A 25,948-nucleotide genomic window follows, 5' to 3' on the forward strand; every position below is an offset into this window, starting at 1 on the left:
AATGAATGAAATGCTTCTTTTGCATTATCCAATTAAGGCTGTGTAAAGGATTTTTGATGTCGGTTTGGCCTCGGGACAAGGCTGGGTTTTTCCCCAATGGTGGATGGGATATAAGCCCTGCCTGGCACTATGTCCGTTATGTCGAAAATTGCAGAAGGCATTTTGGCACGCTTGAATGTTTTGATGGCGTTCCAAGCAGAATGCAAGCACATCCTCTGGAATATTCTCCCACTTTGCTGTAAATGAGTCAATCCGTCCACAAAGTGAGGCCAGCCGTTTTTAGCGTGAGTCACCATCGCCCGAGCTCCCACGATATTGCCGACGTAAAGTACGCATTTGCTGACACGGAGGCTTTCGTGCCTGGAAGCGGGTTAACAGGTCCGGCGAGAATGGGGGGGGGGGGGGGGGGGGGGTTAGGTCTGACGTTTCAGCTGCTAATGCACTGTTGAACAATCATGTGTTTATGGGTCAGCGTCAGGAACAAACAGCCTTTGACTGGAGCTCCGTTCCGTGCACACCCTCGGGTCTCTCGTTACACTTAGACAGACGCACATGACATTTAAATACGGACCTTTGCAAAGAAGGTTATTCCAAGTCATAGTAAATTTGTGATAAATGCTGCCATGCAAGAAAGAAATTGTAGGATGTATAGTAAAGTATGTTTACTATTAGAAAAGTGATGTTATTTTCAGGGTAGGGTTTTTCAGTCTTATCGTTTTAAAGAATTGCTTTTTGTATTAGATAATATTGGGTTTTGTAATCATTTAAGGCATGGGTGCTAAAGTGGTGGCCCGAGGGCCAAATCTGGTCCGCTGTGTCATTTTGTGTGGCCCGGGAAAGTAAATTATGAGTGCCGACTTTCTGTTTTAGGATCAAATTAAAATGAAGAGTATAGATGTACATTAAATTTCCTGGTTTTCCCACTTTTAAATCAATAATTGTCATTTTTTAATCATTTTTTTTCTGTTTTTAGGTCAAAAATCATTTTGTCAAATCTAAAAATATATATAAAAAAAGCTAAAATAAACAAACTATAGAAAAACTATTAAAAAAATATAGATGTATATTAAATTTCCTGATTTTCCCCCTTTTAAATCAATAATTGTCATTTTTTAATCATTTTTTTCAGATTTTTAGGTCAAAAATCATTTTGTAAAATCTAAAAATATATTAAAAAATGCTAAAATAAACATTGTATTAGATCTATAAAATAACTTAGGAAAATATATATTCAATGGAGCTATATAAGCACAAATATAGCTCCGACACCCCTGCTTTTTGCTCATAACATCAATTTTGGTCGATCAAAAGATAATATTGGTGACAAATTGGACTCCAGAGACTTCATTTCCTGTTAGCATCCATCATATTTCTCCTTAGCCTTATCGTCATAACCACTCCAAAATTGAATCATGACACTTCCAATATGTTTGAAAATAGCCAAAAAAGACCTTCACATTTTCTCGCATCTGATTTTGATTATAATGCATGGAATTTCATACACAAACCCTCCCTCGTCCGGCGACCAAACGTCCGGTCACGATTCTAAAGTAGCAGGATTATCATCATCACTTCACTAACTTGCATTTAAACCCCCCAAAAATTGGTATGCATGTACAGGTAATAATCAGGTGGGAGCCATATGAGATTGACTATAAATTGTATACGTGATTTGAGGCTGAAAACGAAGCTAAATCACAGCATCCTGAAGTTCTTTTAAATACGCAATGTGTATAAAAGTCACAAATCCAAAAATACCACTAATCCATTATGATGCAACTCTGCTTTTGTATGCTTTACATAGTCATCAATATGCATTCCAGTATCCATTAAAATCATTCCAAATCCCTTTTTTGAAGTCAGTTTTCTTACCAAGCACATTCCAAATAAACTCTGCAACGGGGTGAATGGCAGCCATGCTGTTTCCATATCGCAATGCATATATGAAAACATTTTCTCCCCCTCATAAATATGTTCCACTAGCTAACAAAGCTTGGCGAATGGAATGAATATGTGAGGCTGCTGCACACAATAGAAGCAGACAGCATTCTAATGAGGACTAGCCCGCCTTATTTGTGTCACTGTATAATCAAAATTGCATTGAATGAGCCGCCAAGTTCTTTTTTTTTTTTTTCCGACAGATGCTGGCGCAAACTCGGCTTATTTAGAATGTTTTCTGCGGGTGAAAAAATTGGCTTCCCATTAAGCAATAAGTCTGTTAACATTACAGTTCATTTATATTCAGGGTAATGACAATAGTAGCAGTTTTGGAGATGAGTTTTTAGTCGATAGGTAGATCAGATTTGGTCTAAAATAGTCTGGATTTAATTAATTTGATGCCAGATTTGATAATGTAGATGTTTGGGGACTAAATAACGGTTATTAAAGGTGGTTCAAGTGCAAAATAATGCTTCAGTTTTTGAGAATGTCGAATTATCTTGTCATTTTTTACCAAAAAATGGACTTACAAATGTCATACTTTTGAGTCCTGTTCCCAAAGGGTAAATATTATTTGTTATCCAAAGAAGATTAAAAAAACATCCTTCAATTTTGAAGAGATTAACAAAACTATAAAAAAAAACCTAGTACGTACATCCCATCAAAATGATATTACCTTTCAAAAGTCCATCAAATAACTCATCATTCCAGTAAACAAACTTTAAATCCTGATTTAAGCCATTTATATGAAGAGAGAATATCTCAAGTGTACGTTTATTCCTAAATAAAAACACTAAGTTTGACGTTTGACCATATAACGACCTTCAAATGTCACAAAAAAACACTTTTTATCAAGCTTTCCTTTTCTTCCAATCCCATCAGCAGCTGCCATTTTTTCAGCAAACGGACACGACCTCCCCCGATACCCCGCAAAGGGTCTCCAACCAAATTACAACAGTCGTTCCTCAAAGTGCTCATCAGTATCCATTTCACAGCCTTAAGGCCGTGCAGTTCAATGCTCAAAGTGTTTTAGAGAAGGCTTTAGTAGGATTTGGGGCAAAGAAACCATGGCGAGCAAGAAGTATCTAACTCGCTTAAACATTGACTGGACAAAACAAGCCTTACCGCAGGAGGCCACAAAAGGTCCACAGTCGGAGGTGCTTTTATCGGCAAAGCACGGAAGATCCTTTCGACCTCACAGCATCTAACTGTTATCCTCTTAGCCATCATGTTAGCGCTCTTGCTTTTACTATCTGTCGTGTAAAAAATGGTGTAAATAGCAATGGAGACACTTGGATTCTTTGTTTGCTACTTCAAAATCGGGATTGACGAGACCTGGATGAACCTTTAATCCAAGGTTTCATTGTCTAGACTTTATTTTCGCATAAAATCGAGATCTATTATCCAAGGGGAACTGATTTTTTTTAGGTTTAGAGTCATTCTTTGTCAATGGTTTGTGGACATGGAATGTGTTGGGAAGGATGATCAATTATCTAGTGGTTGTTAATTGGGCTTAGAATAATTTATCCATTTACTGATGGTGATGTGGTTCAAAAGGCAAATCTTTAAGAGGTTCAGTTCCCAATGGGTAGAATTGTCAATGGTAGGGCTTTTTTTTGACTAGAGACCAGTTTGGACATCCCTCAAAGTGGACTAGGAAAGTTTCTAGGACATATTTAACGTACAAAATTTTCGACACGCCAAATGTTCCATTTCAGCTATTAGAGAATTAAAAATGATGTTCAAAATGTGAGTTATAATTTGTTATGGTTCCCAGACACCCTCTTGTGTATTTTATTTCCACCTTTTTTATTGAATTATGGTATCCTGTCCCTTTAATTTACGTTTCGGGGTGGTCATTGAAGAGAAAGTGGACATGTCAAATGTTTCATTTGAGTCACTAGAGAGTTAAAAAGTCTGTTCGAAATGGGGTTTCTAATTTGTTATGGTTCACAGAGACCTCTCTTTTGTATTTTATTTTTTATTGTATTTTGGTGCCCTGTCTTTTTCATTTGTATTTTAGAATGGTCATTGAAGAGATTTTAAGTGGAAAAATAACTTGGTAGACCTGTTTTTTGCTGCTCAAAATTGGCCAAAATACAGTAAATGTAGTCAATATTCAGGATTTTTATAGTTTTGGCGAGCCGACAACATACACGCACTACTAAACTCTTGCGTTAACACAATTTCCGGTAATTTTTGGTTAACATCATCGACCCTTATCATTTTCTTCACAATAATCTCCTTTACCTTTCGTAAATGGCTCCTTTTACCACAAAAAAATGCTTTTTTTTGCTTGAATAAGAGAATATTGTTGTCCCGCCTGACCATCTTTTTCTCCTCACCTACAGATGCCGGTTCGGGTTCAGGAGATGACGGTAAGTCTCCCACTACTCTAATCCCACACAGCGTATTTTAACAAGTGTGTTACTTTGTACTCACTGCCCACTAAAGCTATAGTTCATATAGCAAAGCTGCATTTACAGGGCCCTGCAGCATTGTAAAACATAAATCACATGCATTTATAAAGTTTGGAAAAGAGAAGAGGTTTTTACATTGCTTTTTGTTGTTAAGCTTTCAACTTGACAGCAGTAATAAATGGTGAATAAGTCGTATCTCTTTACAAATCCTTGGCCTTGCAAGAATCATATTGGCTGGGGAGCCCAGTACAAAATATGGAGGACGCGGTTCTATGGAATAAACATATTAGTCATCATGACATGGGCTTTCGGCTCATTAGTACAAGAAGTTGTGTAAATAATAACATGAAACTTACAGTAAACCACTTTTTACCTACTTATTTATGTGGCCACTTATTCTCATTGAATATGACTATCTATGTGGACCACTACTTATACATTATGTTGACTACTAAGTATTTATTTAGTTGACTACTAAGTATTTATTTTGTTGACTACCACTTATATATTATGTTGACTACTACTTGTATATTATGTTGACTACTAAGTATTTATTTTATTTACTACTAAGTATTTATTTTGTGGACTACTACTTATATATGATTTTGACTACTAATTATCGATTTTGTTGACTACTACTTATTTATTATGCTGAATACTAGTAATATATTATGTTGACTAGTGAGTATTTATTTTGTTGACTACTACTTATATTATGTTGACTACTAAGTATTTATTTTGTTGACTACTACTTATATTATGTTGACTACTAAGTTTTTATTTTGTTGACTACTACTTATTTATTAGGCTGACTACTACTTGTATATTATGTTGGCTACTAAGTATTTATTTTGTTGACTACTACTTATTATAATCTCGATAACTATTTTTTATTATATTAACTTTTCATTATGTTGACTGCTCATTTATTTCTGACGTATTTATTGATTATTTATCTGTTTCTTTGCTGTTTATATTTGTGCACTTCACTACATATTTATTTATGACTTATTCTTCAATTATCTACTTATCAGTTATTATTTTTTATTTGCCTGTTTGTTGTGGCTATTTGAGCATTTTATGGTCAAGCTTTAAATCTCATTATAGATGCATGATGACAAAAAAAACATTCAATTAAACTATCTGTATATACATTTTAACTACTTTTCACTGTAAACAAGTATGTATTAAATCACCTTACTTACGACTATAAAGATTAATCAAAATAATAAAGATTCTAAATTCTAACTTTATCCATTTTGAACTATTAGCCTGACAAAAACTCTAAAATATTACTTAAATTCAGAGTTTTTAACTCGGAGTTAGCCTCATAAAAAAAGTACAGCTCAAAACATGCCACAGCGAAAATGATAAGGCGTTTGTCAATGATGTCATCCAATTTGTTGATGATTAAGACTGATTAGGTGTTGGTGATTTTCGAAGGGTAACCAATCATCTGAAAGCCTTGCTCATTAACTATGTGTCATTCAGCTAAGCCTTCAATTTGCCGGTTAATTGACTCATAAAAAGAGGCGCTTCTAAAGCCGAAGTCGCCGCCGCTACGCAGTCAATAATCCAACCCATCTGCCGCCATGTTTACTCATATGCATATATTTGCAGCTGTCCATCTTTTTGTCTTTCACTGCCCCTTCTGGCTTGTTTGCCATTACTTCATTATGTCCGGAATAGAATGCTCGAGTACATATAAAGTCGAGATTGGAAAGGAGATTAGCATCAAAAAGATGGTGGAAATGAAACTAGTTTTTGATCAACCACTGGAAGACAGAGTGAGAGAAAGCGTTGACAAGAAAAAGCACCGGGCGGGGGACAAAAGAAAATGGCCTGGGGTAGAAAAAAAATGGCGAAAATAAGATAAGAGCAGTGAGGAAACAGCCAGCCACAGATGAGGAAGCCAAGCAGGAGACGGCGATAAGAAAACCCAAGTGAGGTAACACTAGATAACCGAAGACAAGACAATGTGGCCTCGGAACACAATACGTACATTTGTTATTCTCCGCAGTACTTGTTGGAGATTCATCTGTCGGAGATGAACGAGAACCGTGCGCTGACTGGAAATCATTTTACTTCCATTTCGCTACTCTGGCTGCGTTTCTTTAACCTTGTAAATGATGTTTTTTTTCCCAGATGAAAGAGTAATGAAGTCAATTTAAGGATTTTTACTAAGGAATACATCATAGAAAAGTGGTGGTTTCATGCGCTGACTTTATGCAGTGCATAATTTAGAGTGCATGTGTCAAAGTGGTGGCTTGAGGGCCAAATGTGGTCCGCTGAATCATTTTTTGTGGAACGGGAAAGTCAATCATGAGTGCTGACTTTCTGTTTTAGGATCAAATTTAAATGAAGAGTATAGATTTATATTAAATTTCCTGATTTTCCCCTTTTTCAATCAATAATTGTCATTTTTTAATCATTTTTTTCTGTTTTTTAGTTCAAAAATCATTTTGTAAAACCTAAAAATATATTTTAAAAATGCTAAAATAAACATTGTTTTAGACTGAATATTCAGGGATTATATTCCAATTATTTTACTCCATTTATATATAAAAATATTTAAATATTATACCCTTGCTTTAGAGAATACTACTTACTACATTATAAGGAAATGGACTTTGGATACACAGTACTTGAGTAAATAACTACATTTTCACCATGTTCAAAATTATCAGTGCACATTTTAACTTCACAATTCTTTCAAATACTTCAATGCAATTGTAAAAAAATGCCCTTTTGCTACTTATTCCAATTAAATGTTCACCTCTACTTCTTCGTGTAACATAGTACAATACCTGACTTCTATTCCCTGCCCATATTTGATATACAGAAATAGGTCGAGAGTCAGATGTTTTTATCTCGCACAAAAAAAACAAAAACAACAGAACACTAATACTATTAAATTATTAACGACAGTTTTGCGCTGAAATTGTACATCAAACACAAAAATGTGTGCGCTCGGGAAAAGGTGAGCCGCTGTTGTTTTATGTGCTGGTCTGGAAAAGTGTAAAAGGTTAAAGAAAGTGGTCGTAAAAGAGCAGCTAGCGTATAAACGTGGAAGAAACCCACATGAGAGGACCATCCCAGGATAAAATCAAGCGTAATTTAATGGCCAATGATAAATCTGCTCTCATAAAAGGTCCAGTCGTTCTTGATTCCTATTGGCTGAGCTCTTTGTGTGTTGAAAGCGCAAGTTATACACAGCCTGGTGTGTTGGCTGCTTTGTGTTTTGTTAGTTTCTTTAATCCAATATAGAAGAACACAAGTCAGCTGTGTAGGCAAGTGGCCTGAAGCCATGTGTCTGGTCACATGGCCCCCCCCAAATCCCCCCCCAACAGTCAGCATCAGACGTTTGTCCAAATCAAATTGTACTGGTGTGGGGTGCTTTAGGCTGGAACAGAAATCATATGGGCATGAAAGGACAAATGAAGAACATATCCCTTTTGTCCTGGGCTATTTTTAAGGGATTCTTGAAAGGTTCTTCTACCCTTGACTTGGAAATTGCTCGATTGGGATTTCTAGGGTCCTAGGTTCAAATCCAAGTCGGTCCACCTTGTGTGGAGTTTGTATATTCCCCCCAGGCCTATGTGGGTTTTCTTTGGGTACTCTGATATCCTCCAAAATCCCCAAAACATGCACTTTAGGATTATTAGACACTAAATTGCCTCTAGGTATGAATGTGAATGGTTGTTTGTCTCCTTGTTTCTGCCCTGTGATTGGCTGGCCATCAATTTAGGGGGTCTCCCGCATTGTGATAGGCTCCGGCACCCCCCAGCCGCCCTAGAAAGTTTTGACTTCCGATCCAAACTATTTTTTCTCAATGTATTTTGCTTTAGACTACTAAAAAGCACAAAATATCATATAATCAGTAATAAATCAATCACTATGTTTGAATTAAACTCAAGAAATACTTCTTACTACTACTACATACTACTTAACAATAATACACAATGATTTATTACTATCATTAATTTCTAAAAACATTCTTTCTTTCCCACATCCAAAAATTCAACAAAAATACACTCTGGTTTTCCATTTCTGACCTCATCAAGGCACCAAAACACAATTATTATTTACCAAAAATTACCATCCAAGGTCATTATTTACCCCTGTTATCTCTAGTTTAGCTTTTGTGTAACTTTTCAGTAAAATAACTACAGTATGTTGTGAAAACCCTTTGGTGGGCTGAAATGAGCCCCCCATCAGTAGTAACAAGACGAGAGGCAGCAGGTTGCCACTGACTTTGAATCCCGCCGTGCCATGCGGGGCTGCTGGCATTAAAGTGACCTATTTCAGCACACTTTCTCGGGATAACTCTTATCTAAATGAAGCAATTTGCCAAGGTCAAAACAGGGTCTCCTAACTTATCATAGCCATTTTCCATCTCAAAGGGATTTCCATTATTCTCTTCTTAAGAACCACACCCGATTGCAACGTAATTAACCCTATTTATTAAACCTTCTGCCTGTCCATCTTTTTGCACCTTTTAATTGCATATTAATTTCTACGTAGACAAGAAACATGATGATAAGGCGAATATCGTGCAGAGGACGCAACGTCAGCACGTGCTGCTTCTTGTTTTCACCTTTTTTTGCTTCTTTTAAAGGTGGACTAATAAAAAGATAAACAGTGCACCTAATTGAAATACAATAGCATGATTGGGGTAATTAATCTAATGATCTCACCCACTGACACTATGGATCTGCCAGCACTTCATTTATTTGAATTAATTAACTGCAGTGCAATTGTCAATCCAATTCAGATTGATCTGGATTTGTGGCCGTGCGCGGGGGTGCCGGAATATGATCCCACTGTATTTTGGGTTGGACCAAATTTGGAAGAATTGGCTCTGGAGTGTGACCGGACGTTTGGTCGTCCGTCTTTTGGTCGCCGGTCAAATGTACTAAGATATTAAACAGTACTTAGATATTAAACAGTACTTGGATATTATACAGTACTTAGATATTAAGCAGTACTTGGATATTAAGCAGTCCTTGGATATTAAACAGTACTTGGATAGTAAACAGTACTTAAATATTAAATAGTACTTGGATTGTAAACAGTACTTGGATAGTAAACAGTACTTAGATATTAAACAGTACTTAGATATTAAACAGTACTTAGAAATTAAACTGTACTTAGATATTAAACAGTACTTAGAAATTAAAGAGAACTTAGATATTAAAGAGAACTTAGATATTAAACAGTACTTAGATATTAAACAGTACTTAGATAGTAAACAGTACTTAGATATTAAAAAGTATTTAGATATTAAAGAGTACTTAGATATTAAACAGTTCTAAGATATTTAAAAAATGTCGCCGGGTCACTTATTTGACCTAATTATTTCACACTTGATGCACTCAAAGTGTCCAAGCCATTTGGACAAGAGCTACCAAACATTCCAATTTCTAGACTAAATCTCCTTTCTGGATTTATTGGTCCTGTAAAGTTTGTGTTGGAGAGCACAAGACATTATGGTGACCCCATTCGTCTTGTCCGAGCAAAACTAGATTGCAAAAGAAATCTTTGGATGACCCGCACTTTCTCTGATGATTGTTTCATCCCACCTATAACGGCCCAAAGCAAAGTCAAAACCACCCCCCACCCCGGTCCACCCATTTCGCCAACCCTGCTCCGTCGGCTTCTGCAATGACGAGACGCTGGCCCAGTGGCCCCGCTATTGCCATGGTAACCAAGTTAGAGGTTTATGGAAGTGAGTAATCTAATCTTCCCACTTGGTGCCCTCGCGATAAGGTTCACCACTGCCATCCCTCCCACGTGTCTGTGTGTTTATGTGTGTGTGTGTGCTATTTGGTCATTTGATGCGGTGTGTCTTCTCATATACACACACACCCACACACACACCCACACACACACACACCCACACGAGCAGAATTGGACCTATCTTGCCAATATGTTCCACCCTAATAGGCAGGTGAAAGCCGAAGGGCAGATAGGCTCCCGGCCTCATTTAGAAGCCTGAGCCGTCCTGAAGTTGACATTCTACGCCGATAGCCGCCATTTTAAAGGGGACCTCCACTGTACTGATGAGAGTGCTTAGAGACGTAAAAGCTAAAGTAAGACTGACTTACCTTAAAGTGCACTGTATCAATAACAAACTAAAAGACAAATACATACTCGATAAATAATAATAACTGAAAAATAAATGAGAAATACATAAATAGTAGTAGTCAAAGAAGTCAAGGATATAAATAAGTAGGGAAGTGCACAAATAATAACAAAACAACTAGAGAATGAATAAACTAAAAGTTAAATAGGCAATAAATCATAATAAATGAATAAGTACTCAATAAATGAGTAGTCAATACATAAGTAGTCAATACATAAGTTGTCAATAAATAAGTAGGCAATAAATAAGTAGTCAACATAAGAAGTACTACCCATCATGAATAAGTGGTCACATAAATAAGTAGTCAACATAAGAAGTACTACCCATCATGAATAAGTGGTCACATAAATAAGTAGACACAAAGTGACTAAATGAATAATAAAAACAATTAAGTAATACATAATAAATACATAAGTAGTCAAGATAATAAATAAATAAGTAGTCAATATAATAAATGAGTGGTTCTCTACATACTAAATAAGTAGTCAACATGAATAAGTGATCACATAAATAAGTATATACAAAGTGATTAAAGACTAAATAAATTATAACAATAGCTAAGTACTAAAAAATAAATAAATAAGTACTCACCATACTAAAAAAGCAGTCCTCAACATGGATAAGAGTCAACATGAATAAGTGGTCACAAAAATAAGTAGGTACAAAGTGACTAAAAACCAAATAATGATAAGTAATAAATTCTACGTCTTACGCATTTATTATATGTTAAACCAATTGAAAATAGATGAGCAAGGACAATGTAAAAAGCTCACCTTGCCCTTTTTTTCAATATCAAGCTATCATCTCCCCGGAGCGCAAGACTTGGCCACTTTTAATGACAACTCTATAGAATCTATACATTCTCCATGAAAGCCCACCTCTCTTGTCAAGCATACGGTCAGGTGGCGCTCATGAGAAAAAAGGTTTGACGGATAAGCCTTTATTTTGCCTGGCGGATAATGTTGTAATCTAGACCGTAGGGGGGGTTTTGGGGGGATGGGATCTAAGAGCCAGATAGAAGCAAAGTTGTTAGATCCCTTCATCTATACACCACCGCTAAAAAACGCCCACCCGTCCCGTTTTGCGTTTTCTTCCCCCTCGCCACTCGGCGGGAAGGCGAAATTATTATTAACATTTCCACTCAGCGGGCGGATGGGGAATGGAACCAATTGGTAGTTCAGAAAATAGGGGAGGGGGGGATCTAAGTGGATCGGTGGAGGTAGATGAAGAGTAGGATGGTGAGGCTGGGGGTCACCTTTGGGCCAGACCTCCATCTTTGTAGCCGGCATTAGGGATTTTATCGTCTTATATTTTCTTTTTGTCATCTTGAAAATAATGCGGTAGAGGTGAGATGGAGAGGGGAGCTGGAAAAGATTGCTTTGCCCCGCAGAAAAGAACGGCGGATGGGTGGATGGATGGATGGATATGGCCCAGCGGAGATAGTGGGATGTGGTGACCTTTTGCTGTAATGACTGGATTTGACTGGAATTTAGACAGCCAACATGGCCAATGTCTGATTCATTTCAGATTTTTTTGATGTGATTTGGTTGGGTTTTGTTGGGTTGCTGCTAAATCTTTGGGTCAAGTCACTTTTTTATAAGGATTGTTGATAATAATTCTGTAGTTTTTACTCTATTGCCCTACAAAAGCTATTGGGAATTTGGAATTTGAAGGGATTCTAAAGAAATAATAGACTTTTACAGGAGTGGTGAAGAAGTTAGACGCAAAGAGACAAGTTTTTTAACTGTTAAGAGTCAAAGAGCCACATCCTATGTCATGAAAATATCCATTCTGCCAGATTATTTTTAAAATATTATTTAGTATTTGTTTTTAATAGGCCATGATGATATTTATTGTGTTTTAAGAGGGATTTGAAATAAGAGAATTGTGAAATGAGTCAAAGATGAGATTCGATTTGATTCGATTCAACTCGATTCAGTTCGATTTGATTCAGTTCGATTTGATTAGATTCGATTGTTCGATTCGATTTGATTCAAACTATATTTCATCCCGTATTTGGCAAATTTCTTGATTTTATCATATACAAGATATGATGAGATGCAAAGAGACGAATTTGTATTGGCCGGGAGCCACATGCGGCTTGAGAGCCACGTGTTTGCCACCCCTGTTCTACTTGAGAAATGTATGTTTTTTAGCTTTATTTTTAGCGTCATTTCGCAGTTTTAAGACACACTGTATACCAAATTACAACATTTTTTTAACCCTAACTTTCTCAAAGATGACAAATATGGTCCTATAGAAAATATTCTCCACGTTTACAGTGCGTTAATGTTTTCTATAATTCAACAAAAAGGTCCAGCTAATAGTTTCTATGATTTGTTTACTATATTTGGCCTAATTGGTCTTGACGTGCTCCAAAAATCAGCTTAAAACAGCTCCGTGTTTTTCTTATTTCCGTTTTCTCTTTGGACATTTTTCACTTAAGGGACATTCAACAGATGTGCGCACAAACATCTGAAGGCTGTATATTTATTTCATTTTTAATACTCATCGGAATAGGCTTGAATTTTTAATCTTAGGCGCGGATATGTGTGCTTTAGAAAATGAGATTTGTTGAGCTCTCTCCACTCAAATGTGGATCAATTAAACATGAAGACGTTGACAGTTGGCCAAATTTATGACTACTACTAATAAATCCTGATACTCATTGTACTTGAAAGACTCTCCACCAATCATTTTCAATAATGTTATTAGGAATTTGACATTTTTATGCTCCTAAAACGTCACTCAATGCCAACTAAGTGGATAAAGTTTTTTTTTAATGAAACCATTATTGCCAGGAGACAAAAAAACGTCAAAAAAAGCAGTTTTTGTTCAATTTGTTATAAAAATAAATAAATAAATAAATAAATAATCATATTTTTTGGACTTGAAAAATAATTTCCTATAATCTAATTAGGAATTTGACATTTTTATGCTCATAAAATGTCACTCTATGCCAACTAAATGGATAAAAAACATTTTTAATGAAAACTTTTTGCCAAGAGTCAAAAGCACAAACAAAAAGGCAGTTTTTGTTCAATTTGTTATAAAAAATTACAACTCCTACTAATAAATAATCATATTTATAGTACTTGAAAAATAATTTCCAATAATCTTTTGAGGAATTTGACATTTTTACGTACAAAAAAGCAGTTTTTGTTCAATTTATCATAAAAAATTACAACTACTCATAAATAATCATATTTAATGTACTTGAAAAATAATTTCCAATAATTTTATTATGAATTTGACATTTTTATGCTCAGAAATTGACGTTTTTGCAATCAAATCCGTATTTTCTAGGAGACAAAAGCCCAAACAAACAAGCTAACAATTATTTTTGGTTGTTTTTTTCCCCCTACTTTTGTGAACGGCCTTTTAAAAAAGAAGTTTAGTAGATTTTGTTTGGGAGTCCATGAGCTCCTTCAACTATTAGACAAGCTTGAGGAAATGGAAAATCATCATTGTCCTTCCCTTTTGGCTGTGTGTTTCATTTCTCTACTGGAAAATTGCCATTGTTCATTTTTCTTGTTCACAGCCTTGAGGAGAGCGAAAGATTTGTTCCAAGTGCAGCCTTGTCTAATGAAGTGGCACAATGCAGTCGGAGGTTTTTTTGTTCAGGGACAAAATATGGAACTTCGCCGCCCCCGTCCAGGGATTCGTCTTTTTAGTTCAAATCATTTTGCCCCGGCAAGAATAAAATGGTCTTATTTGAAAAAATAAAATACAGCTGCTAACCCGCAAGTGTTGAAGTGCATAACGTATTTGACAAAAAAAATGTATGTGATTAAGTAAAGCTATCTAGAAAAAAAAATACTATTAGTCAAATTTGGGGATGCTTTTTCTGCAAAAATGTTAAAAAAAGACTTACTTTTTGCACTACTTGTGCAAAAACTGGACACATTTCCCAATACACTGTTTTTTACTCAATTTACAAGTTTTTTTGCCTGATTTTTATTTATTTAACTTTCACTGGCAGCAAATATTTCAAATATAAATGTATGCCATTAAGTAAAGCTATATAAAAAAATACTAGTAGTCCAATTTGGGGATGCTTTTTCTGCAAAAAAATGTTTTAAAAAGACTAACTTAGCAAGAAACATTTAACTGATAAGCAGAATTGGACACATTTCCCCAATACACTGTTCTTGTTTTTTACTCAATTTAGGAATATTTCAAATACAAATGTATGTCATCAAGTAAAGCTATCTAAAAAATACTATTAGTCAAATTTGAGGTTACATTTTCTGCAAAAATGTTAAAAATAATACTTACTTAGCAAGAAACATTAAACTAATTTGCTTATCAGTTAAATATTTCTTGCTGAGTAAGTCCTTTAACATTTTTTGCAGAAAATATATCCTCAAATTTGACTACTACTATTATTTTTTAGACAACTTTACTTAATGACATACATTACATTTTGATACATTTCCCAATACACTGTCATTTATCTACTCAACTTACCAGCTTTTTTTTCCTATTTTTTATTCATTTACCTTCCACTGTCAGCAAATATTTCAAATACAATCACCATGTACTTGTAGTACATTTAAAATAAAGCACTTCCATTATGACAAGGCTGCATCGGATAATCTAAGTGTAAGCCGTGACGACAAAATGAATCGTGAATCATTTGGCGTAAAGTGCATTTTTTTTAGCCAAATAAAATAAAAAGCTGTTTATCTCCATCCCAGTTTCTTTCCCCTTCAACTCCGTTAGTTGTGCGTTTACAGGATTTTCCGGCACACACTTGCTGGAGCTCAAATCCCAGCGCCATTCATCCGACGTCTGGGAGTCCGAAGGCAACTCTCCAGATTTTAGTGGCGTGTGATTGGCCCCCTTCGGGCTGGTTGCCAGATAAAGTGTGGCATGGAGAGGTTTAAGCTAGAAAACCAGCTGACATCGTGAAAGTTGATGCGGAAGCTGTTTTTCTTTGGGTTTTTTTTAAAGAATTTATGCAGAGTAGAGTAAGCAGGTGACGGGAACAGACGGCTGAGGCGCTTGCCAAATTGTGTGTTTGTTTATGGAGAGCCAAATCGTCTTGGAGAATCTGCTCAAAGGCTGTAAAATGTGGCGGAGAAATCAACAAAAAATGCATGGAATTATGGGTAGCATTTTTTTGATAAAGTACTTTATGAAAATTGATGAATAAGAAATGGAAAATTTAGTTTGTGGGAAAAAAATGGAGGCTGAAAATGGCGTTTTTTGGTTATTTTTTGGTTATTTTTTTCTGCAAAACGGTTCAATTTAAATGGTTTAAAATCCATAGTTGGGTTGAGGCCTTCTTGTTTGGAGTGTGTAGGTTTTCTTTATTTAATATATATCTATACTCTTCATTTTAATTTTATCCTAAAACAGAAAGTGGTTAGAAACTCATTATTTATTTTCTCGGGCCACACAAAATGATGAGGCGGGCCAAATTTGGCCCCCGGGCCGCCCCTTTGACACACTTGGATTAAAGGCCCGAATATTGAGTTTTTTATAGATACAAAATGATTTTTGAACTAAAAACAGAAAAATATGATTAAAAAATGACAATCATTGATTTAAAAGGGGCAAAGAAAACAAGAAATTCACTATAAATCTATACTTTTCATTTGAATTTAATCTTAGGCAAAATTGCCATTCATGAGGTCACCTTTTTAAAGGCTTTGGAATAATGACAAAATGAATAAGTCATAAACTGGTGAAGGATATCAATTGTAAAAGGCTAAATGGCAAGTATAGCCTAGAAGACTCTTGACTGTCCTCGAAACATGGCTCAAATTGACGGCATATCCCGCGGCAAATATGAAAATGATCACATTCCAGTGCCGATATTATTGTTGCATTATGTCGGTAAAGCGCCAATTGATGGATATGCCAAGGGAAGATGGGAAATGGCATTTTAAACGTCGTAATGGGAGAGTAAATTGAGATTTGTGTGTGTGTGTTGGAGTCCTGAAGAACTCCAGGTTGCCAGATATTCATCAGAATAAGATTTATTTTATCCTTTCTACTATTCTTTAGCTTTCAAAGAACTTCTAACCCTGAAGTCTGCATTTGATCAAATGTTAAACTAAATGTGGACTAACGTTGTTATTTTTTGGCTCAATGAGATTACATGAAATGTGCTGGGAAATCTGACACAAAGCAGAATGGTGTTAAGTGAACTCTCATAAAAAAAAGCCTAAGGTTTTTACAGATAAAGTCATGTTCTACCAGAAGGAGAATTGTTAAGACATGAAGGACATTTTGATTGGAATTGATTTTCCTATAAAACTTTCTTAGATGTTAACGTTTTTTTTCGGTGGTTTTGTTATCGGGATAAAAAATATTTAGAGAAATGTTCATAGTAACTTCACTTGATTTTTTGAAAGGTCTTCTGAAGATAAAATATATAAAATTTAAGTGACATTGGAGTACAACTATGGGAAATATAAGTGAATTGGTTGCCAGGTAATCAAAAAGGACCATTTTAGATATAATATTTAGATTTTTTTATATAAATGGATTAAATGAAAATATATATAAAAAAATCTTAAATAAATATTGTTTTAGATCTATAAAAAACAGAATATTCAGGGCCTTTAATCCAGTTCATTTAATTCATTTATTTAAATTTTATTTTTAAATATTATATCAAAAATGGTCCAGTCCACTTAAAATCAAGTTGACGTTAAAGCAAAAAATACGGCATCATTTTCAGCCTATTCGCAGACCGTAAAGGAAAAAAAATACCCTTATTTTTGCGTGAATTAGTCAAAAAAAATGGCATCTGACATATTTTACCACGACAATTGCCGCCATTTAATTCTACAAGATTTAACGTTATCTCGAAGATCGTAAACAAAAACGTGACAAAAAAAATTCAACATTGCTACGACTTTGTTTCTCCTTTGTACATGTCACAGTACAACTTTTTTACCCACGTTCTGGCCGACTGTAGATAGGTGGCGAGAATTGAAGGGCAGCTTCTGCGCCATTCAGGCGAAAAAAGAAACATAATGCGTGGACTAATCCTTGCAAAGCTGGGAAAAAGGTTTTTAAAGCCATAATTCCTTTTTTTTTTTTTTATCCATTCAGCGAAGGTTTGACCCAGCTTGAAGACCTTTATTCATAGGCTGGTTAGGAGCTTCTCAGTCAGTAGATTTGTTTTTTTCCGTCTTTTTTTCCTACCTGGCAACGAAAGGAGTCGGATTTGTCAAAGGAGATGATTGAGGGACTCCCGGTTGTGGTTTACAAGATTCTGGGTCAAACCCAAAGTCAGGGGAGGATTCAAGAGTGTCAGTTTGTCCTTTTTTGCTGACGATATCACGACAAGTGGCGTCGTCACAGGTAATTTATGCACCAGGCACTGCTAATCTAGATCAATAACTGTCGAGAGAAAAATAAGGATAGCCACATTTTAGAAAGTAGAAGAGACTAGATTTATACTAGGGTCAATACCAAAATCCCACAGGGTCAAAATATTTCGTGACCAGACGTTTGGTCGCTAGGATGTTTGGTCGCCGGACGTTTGGTCGCCGGGACATTTGGTCGCCGGGACGTTTGGTCGCCGGGACGTTTGGTCGCCAGGACGTTTGGTCGCCGGATGTTTGGTCGCCGGTCAAACGTACTTAGATATTGAACAGTACTTAGATATTAAATTCTCATGAATATAATTTTGAGAGCTGGTTTCAACAGTAAACTCTCTGTCACCAAAAGACCAGCGACCAAACGTCCGAGCACCAAATATTCGTGTGACTCTCAATAAAGAGGGTAACCGCATACAAACAATATTAAAAAAAAACTACAAAAAACTGGTTTACATGTGTCATTTTCCCTATATATATTTTTTTTTTTAGATAAACAAAGTAAATTTTAAATCCAGATTAGTCCACCTGTAGTTTGGATGTTCTCCCCCTGGGCTTGTGTGGGTTTTCTCTGGGTACTCCAGTTTCCTCCATTCCAAAAACATGCTAAGCAAATTGAACACTCTAAATGACGTCTAGGCATGAGTATGAATGTTTTTTTTGTCTTCTAGTGCTCTGTGATTGGCTGGCCACCAATTTAGGCTGCCCCCCACCCATTACGCTGTAAATATAGTCGTTATTGAACATCAGTCCTGCCTGTTTACTACACTATTCCCCATTCCTTCTGCATTCAGCACAGCAGCAAGTCATGACGATACCGCTATTTACGTCAGTTATAATTCTTTAGTGCCTAATTCATTTTGCCATTTGCGTCACTCCAACAAGTGCCCTTGGCTTATATTTTTTATTTATTTTTTATATTTTTGGACAAGGCTGCCTTCTCTTCATTTAGCCCGGCGGCTGACAAATGACTTTGTGAGCAACGCTATGGTCTCCGGCAGGAACAAAAGGAATAGAAATTGAATCCCGGCTTCTAGCAGCCATCTCATCCGTCATCTTTTTCAATATTGATATCTATTATAGTTATGGATTTTTTTTTTCTATCTTTTTACCCCCCTCTTCATCCACGTTCTGGTTGGGGATCTTTGGTTCGGGGGGAGGGGGGCGTCGACCTGTTGATCTGGCCACTTTGATGGATGGGATTCGTAGTTTAATTGGCAATTTGGTGTTCTTTAAATGGCACGTGCACGCCACTGAAAGATGACATCTTAGTGGGGCGCGGCGGGATGAAATGGGAACGCCATGGGAGGAATTGATTGGGCATCATCCACTGAGGCCGTGTTAGTTTCTTGCTAGATCATCTTTCACGTATCACGTGTCATTTTACGGGAAGATAACATCCCGGGGTGACGTTTATATGTACTGCCGGTTGGGCTTTTTAAGGGATTTTCATTGTCATAAATGAAGATTCCAACCATTAGTCGCTTACTACATTTGACTCATCAGTATAGTTGTCTGCAAATATTGTAAATACAACCAAAAATGCTTGATTTTCCATAAAGCTTGTTTGCAAATATTGTAAATAACACCAAATATGCTTGATTTCCCATAAAAGTTGTCCGCAAATATTTTAAATACTGCAAAATATGTTTGATTTTCCATAAAAGTAGTCTGCAAATATTGTAAATACTGCCAAATATGCTTCATTTTCCATAAAAGTTCTCTGCAAATATTGTAAATACCGCCAAATATACTTGATTTTCCATAAAAGTAGTCTGCAAATATTGTAAATACCACTAAATATGCTTGATTTTTCCTTAAAAGTAGTCTGCAAATATTGTAAATACCACCAAATATACTTAATTTTCCATAAAAGTTGTCTGCAAAAATGTCGGAACTCAAAAACAACTCCATTGTAAACTAAACAACTTAAGCGTCCTTCTAGGTCTGCATTCTAGGGTAAAGGTCAGTCCTATCTTCCAGTAAACAGTCCACAGAACGACAAAGCTCTGTGATTAAATACACACACATATATATATAATAGTTTTACAGAATGAATCCAACACCCATAAAAACTACATATTCTGTTTTGAATGGTACATACAATTCACAAGTCAGGCTACTCATGTTACTTTCACATCCATGATGCACCAAAATGACGTTGGAACGTGACTTTGGAGACCTCACGCAGCTATACTATGCGATTCATCACTCCCCCCCCGCCCCGCTCGATGACTCTCCCCAGTGAGTTCCACACCAAGGTCGTAGTAATCTATTTTTTTGTGTCTGTTTCACGGGGCTTTTTGAGCCTTCATTCATCATGTATGAGAGCCCGGCATTCAATTCTTTGCTCTGTGCTCAGGCCTTCATGTCTGCTTGGTTTTTGATGGTTCCTGTTTTGAAATTGCTGTTATTTACTGGAATAAATGGCCCCAAAAAAAACTCAAAAAAATGGAGTGAGTGTGTCTGATTGTGAGGTTATTGATCCAGAAAAAGGATTCACCAGGTCAGATTTTTCGAGGTAGGAATTTGCCAAGTGTTGAATGTGATGTTTTGCTGTTGAATGTGTGAAGATCTATTCATTTTTAACTGTTTATTTTTTCCATATTTGGGAACCATATCCAAGGTTCTCACAATATTTTTTTTCTGATCGCACTTGAACTACTTCATTACTTATTTATTGATTATTTATTTGTTTCTCTCATTTATATATACATATATACACATATATACACATATATACACATATATACACATATATACACATATATACTGATATATACAGATATATACGTATATATACTGATATATACAGATATATACGTATATATACACATATACAGATATATACACATATATATATAGATATATACACATATATACACACATATACATACATATATACACATACATACACACATATATACACATTTATACACATATATACTCATTTATACACATATATACACATATATACACATATATACACATATATACACATATATACACATATATACACATGCATACACATATATACACATATATACACATATATGCACATATATGCAGATTTATACACATAAAAACACATATATACACACATATATACATATATACACACATATATACTCATTTATACACATATATACACATATATACACATATATACTCATATGTACTCATATACACATATATATACACATCTATATATATCTATACACATATATACACACATATATACACATATATACACATCTATATACATCTATACACATATATACACACATATATACACGTATATACACTTATATGTATACATATACATATATGCATATACATATACGGCAAAGGCATCCAATTAAATACAATTTTGCAAAAACTATACATACGACAACACCCCAAAATTCTCCCGATTTAAAATAATAATGAGATTTACCCAATCTATAGTGCTAAATGCTTCAAAATTGTGTGGTTACGCCGCCATGTTTTTCTTTCCCAAGGTCAAGCACAATCCCACGAGAGACTTAAATTCCCCAACATCACAAGTGTCTTTACATGCATGCTTCATGTTCCCAGCGGGACCAAATCATGGACAGCGGTGAGGGGATTAGCGCCACTTTTTAACCACTCCCCCCTCGCCACCTCTGTGTCTGATTAGCGTTTTTCTGCTCATCTGGTTTTGGAATATTTATCTTCTCATCTTCCTCTAATCGGATGACATGTCACTCTATAATCTTCAGTTTACTCGATAAACTTGGTTAAGGCATTTTGGGTTTGGAATATTTGGTGTATTCAGAGGGATATAAAAGAGTAGGGGTGGGCAGGGTTGGGGTACCGGATCGATGTGACATGGTGTAATGCTTGTGCGTGCCGATGTTATTCCGACAGTGCTATCGGAGCTAATCATTTTGGTCATTAGCCTTCGTGTCTTCTGATTCCAGAGATTTAGCAGACGGAGGAATGAGAGGGTGAGATTCTATCGCGGATTTAAGGAGTGGGAAATAATGGCTGTCCTTGTTCAGGTGTTAAGAAAATGGGAAGAAAAGTGATAACTGGTTTTAGTGTTGATTCCAATTTGAAATAATGAATTCTGGAGGACTCCGGTTTGACGTCAGAAGAGATTTAACGGACAGATGGTGTACAGCTTGGTCTGGATTTTTTGAACTTTGTATTTGAGGAAGACACTTTTTGGAGTGTTTGGCAACAAAAACATGACTTCACTGTGGGGGGGATCTGGTTTCTGAACTCGTTGTCATAGTTTGAGTGGTCTACGGGGGTGCTCGGACGTTTGGTTGCCAGACGTTTGGTCGCCAGTCAAATGGTGACAGAGAGTTTACTGTTGAAACCAGCTCTGAAAATTATATTCATGAGAGAAAGTTTAATATCTAAGTACCGTTTACTATCTAAGTTCTGTTTACTATCTAAGTACTGTTTAAAATCGAAGTACTCTTTAATATATAAGTACTGTTTAATATCTAAGTACTGTTTAATATCTAAGTACTGTTTAACATCCAAGTACTGTTTAATATCTAAGTACTGTTTAATATCTAAGTACTGTTTAATATCTAAGCACTGTTTAATATCTAAGCACTGTTTAATATCTAAGTACTGTTTAATATCTAGATACATTAAAAAAGCCTTTCATGTAAAGATGATCAATTGACTGTTAAACACGTTCTATTGTTTATCTCATGAAAATAAAACTAATTTCTCTGGTCTCCGTTCAAGAAACTGAACTGGAGTAAAAAACTCTTATCATCTTCTCACTAGGGCCTTAACCTTTTGAACTAAGGATTTAACCTTTAAACCCCTGGTGTATCAACTCTGGCAGGATCATGTGGCCATGTCGTCCAATTAAACCCATCAATCAAGATATTTGCAGTATGATCATGCCCCTGTTGGAAGTACAGTATCTCCACACGATTAGCACAAGCTGGAAACATCCCAGTTCTCACTTGGCCAGTAAACTCATAGCGTTTCAATTCCTGCCAATCTCCATCAACTAGGGGAAAGCCAATCCATTGAACCCAAGTTCCAAACTCCATTCCAAATCCACCACCTCACCATCATAAGTCAAATAAACGATAACCATACTTTATACTTAAACTATCACCACATTGGCTACCATTTGAAATTCCTCATCAAAGCCAATTTAAAACGGGGTCGCCTACAAAAAAAACCCGCCACCCATCCTCGTCACAGGGGATCAGAAGAAATAACACAAGTTTCAAAAAAGGGGAAAATGAAAGAGGCGACACCAGGGAACCGTGTGCGACGAGGGGCGACGTGGGCGTCCGCATGTCAGGGAGATTAAATACACCAAGGGAGAAAATGATGCCAAGTTCCACCCTTTCTCTGCCTTTTCTACAGCCTCCGCCGCTAGTTTTAAAAATAGAACGCGTCGACGGAGGAGTGGGCCCGCCAGGAAGGTGCACGGGGACTGGCTCGAGAGCCGTATGCGCTTGGAGAATGCAATTTGAGATCATCCAAATTGCCTTTTTCTTTCAGTAACATACACATACGCCCATCCACACACACACACATATATACACACACTGGCAGAGTCCCTAAGCTAGTGTAAGCCCGCCAACCCAGTAGCCACACTGTGAGAAAATCAGTAGGACGGAATAAAAGAGGGCCGTCCAAAAAGATCAGTGGGATTTAGAGAGTGATAGATGAGGAGGGTGTCGCGCAAAAATGGGCTCCGTCAAGGCGCTGGCTTTTCATATGTAAACCTGTCGTGGCTTTGATGCGCCACAATAAACACGTCCTCGTTGTCCACCAATTATTTGGACGGGGTCAAAAGCGGCCCTGGGAGGTTTGGTGACCCTGGCTTTGAGCGTGAAGGGTATTCTATTGTACTTGTTATTTGGGGGGGGGGGGGGGGGTGGCGGTTTCGGAGTTTGTAAATTGGATTGGATAACTTTATTTATACTGTATTTGGGGAATTTTGTTGTCGCGGTAGCAAGAGGGGGGAATAGAGACACAGAAAAAGATATTGTAGACATAAATAGATAGGTAATAAGTTAATAAATACATGAATAAATATGTAAATAAATAACCATGTTGCTGAAATATATATGTATATTTATACATATACATACATATATAAGCACATATATATAAATACACATATGTGTATATATAAGCACATATATACATACACTTACATATATATAAGCACATATATACATACACATACATATATATAAGCACATGTATACATACACAAATATATTAGCACATATATGGGGTTTAAAAAAGTTTATTTGTAAAAAAATGGAGTTTTAGCATAAAACTAATGGTGAGTTATGTCAGGACAGATAGATGACGATTAATAACTGGTCAAATTATAATAAAATAAGAAAAAAATTATATTTCCATGTTGCAGAATTGTCTGTTTACGTCCGCTTTTTCGTGGAAAATTGTCATAATGCTTACTTTGAGATCCTATTTTCTTCTTGTTTCACCTAAAATAATTATTGTTCCCTAAGATTTTCTCTGTCTTTGGACTTTTTGTTTTCTATTTTTTGAAACCCCCTCATTCAACTCATTTATCAAAGTCTTCTTAATCTTTTTTGGGAGAAACAAATAACAAAGCTTAATCAGTTAAATTGACAAGTCCCACTTAAGTCTTAGCGTAATTGCCATTCCCCTTTTGTCTAAAAGGACCGACGATATGTTTATCCGAACGTGATACGCATTTACTAATCATGCTATTCTTTTAAAATTCTGTCATAGGAGGGGCACAAAAGCTTTGGGATATTAAGTTACACCCGCAATTGAGGATAATTTGATGTGTTTTAAATCTACTAACAAAAGGAAGGATGTTCATTTTGTTTTAAGGTTTTAGTTTTGTTACATCTGTTGTTCATGTTTTTGTATGAACAGAGATTTCGAATGACATTTTCTCGATTTTGTCACTCTCAGGTGGAGAGGGCTCGGCAGAAGCCGGTCAGAAGGAAACATCTACCTGCGACATTTGCCAGTTTGGCGCCGAGTGTGACGTGGACGCAGAAGATGTTTGGTGAGTTTCAGTTAAAAAAATGTAGAAAAAAAACATCAAGAGAAAATGGGGAAAAAGTGGAAATCGGAGATGACTAACCGTTTCTAAAATTTTGAACCTCTCTCAGGAACTGTGACCGGGCGTTTAGTCGCCAGACGTTTGGTCTACGGACGTTTGGTTGCCTGTCTTTTGGTCGCCGGTCTTTTGGTCACCGTTGTTTTGGTCGCCGGTCAAATGTACTTAGATATTAAACAGTACTTAGATAATAAACAGTACTTAGATAATAAACAGTAATTAAATATTAAACAGTACTTAGATATTAAACAGTACTTAGATATTAAACAGTACTAATATATTAAACAGTACTTGCGTATTAAACAGTACTTAGATATTAAACAGTACTTGGATATTAAACAGTAGTTAGATATTAAACAGTACTTAGATATTAAACAGTACTTAGATAATAAACAGTACTTAGATATTCAACAGTACTTGGATATTAAACTCTCTCTTAGATATTAAACACTCATAAATATAATTTTGAGAGCTGGTTTCAACAGTAAACTCTCTGTCACCATTTGATCGGCGACCAATCGTTCGAGCACCCTCAGGAACAGATTGATAGGCTAATTGTTTATCTTTTGTCCACTATTGTGATCCTAAAAATGGCCTTATCCATTTTGCTAACTGTAAACACATTGAAATGTTCATACGGCACCGTCATCCGTCTTATTGAACGAAGCGATTGATAATATAGAAAGTCCTGCATTCGACACGTCCGCTCATTTTCCTCTGTCAATATCACCCCGCCGTTGGGGTCATTTAAATGTCTTTGAAGACGAACAGCTTAGATGAGAAATTTTCATTTTTCCGCACACCCTCGCCTGGGAACATCCGCCGAGGTTTGGTGCACAGCTGACCATTTCATTTAACCTCAATTACTATTGTGGGCCACCGAGAGAAAGCAGACTTTGGCTCATTCTGGAAATCCAATTACCGTCCTTACACGACTCGCCAATGTCAGGCCAAAATGAATTTGGCTCACACAAAGAAAAGTAGTTCACTGACCATTCCGCCATATATTTGGACTTCTTTGTTT

The 25,948-nt window shown here is 36.1% G+C and overlaps 1 protein-coding gene across 1 annotated transcript in view; it reads left to right on the forward strand.

Annotated features, from left to right (window-relative positions):
• Window positions 1-25,948, forward strand: part of tmeff2a (transmembrane protein with EGF-like and two follistatin-like domains 2a) — a 74,266-nt gene that overhangs the window by 30,658 nt on the left and 17,660 nt on the right. Inside the window, exons 4-5 of the mRNA XM_077728648.1 lie at window positions 4,290-4,316; window positions 24,774-24,870. Of these exons, the coding sequence (XP_077584774.1) occupies window positions 4,290-4,316; window positions 24,774-24,870 (124 nt within the window). The remainder of the gene's footprint in view (window positions 1-4,289; window positions 4,317-24,773; window positions 24,871-25,948) is intronic.

Source organism: Stigmatopora nigra, chromosome 11 (assembly GCF_051989575.1).
Source record: "Stigmatopora nigra isolate UIUO_SnigA chromosome 11, RoL_Snig_1.1, whole genome shotgun sequence".
NCBI classification, from domain to species: domain Eukaryota; kingdom Metazoa; phylum Chordata; class Actinopteri; order Syngnathiformes; family Syngnathidae; genus Stigmatopora; species Stigmatopora nigra.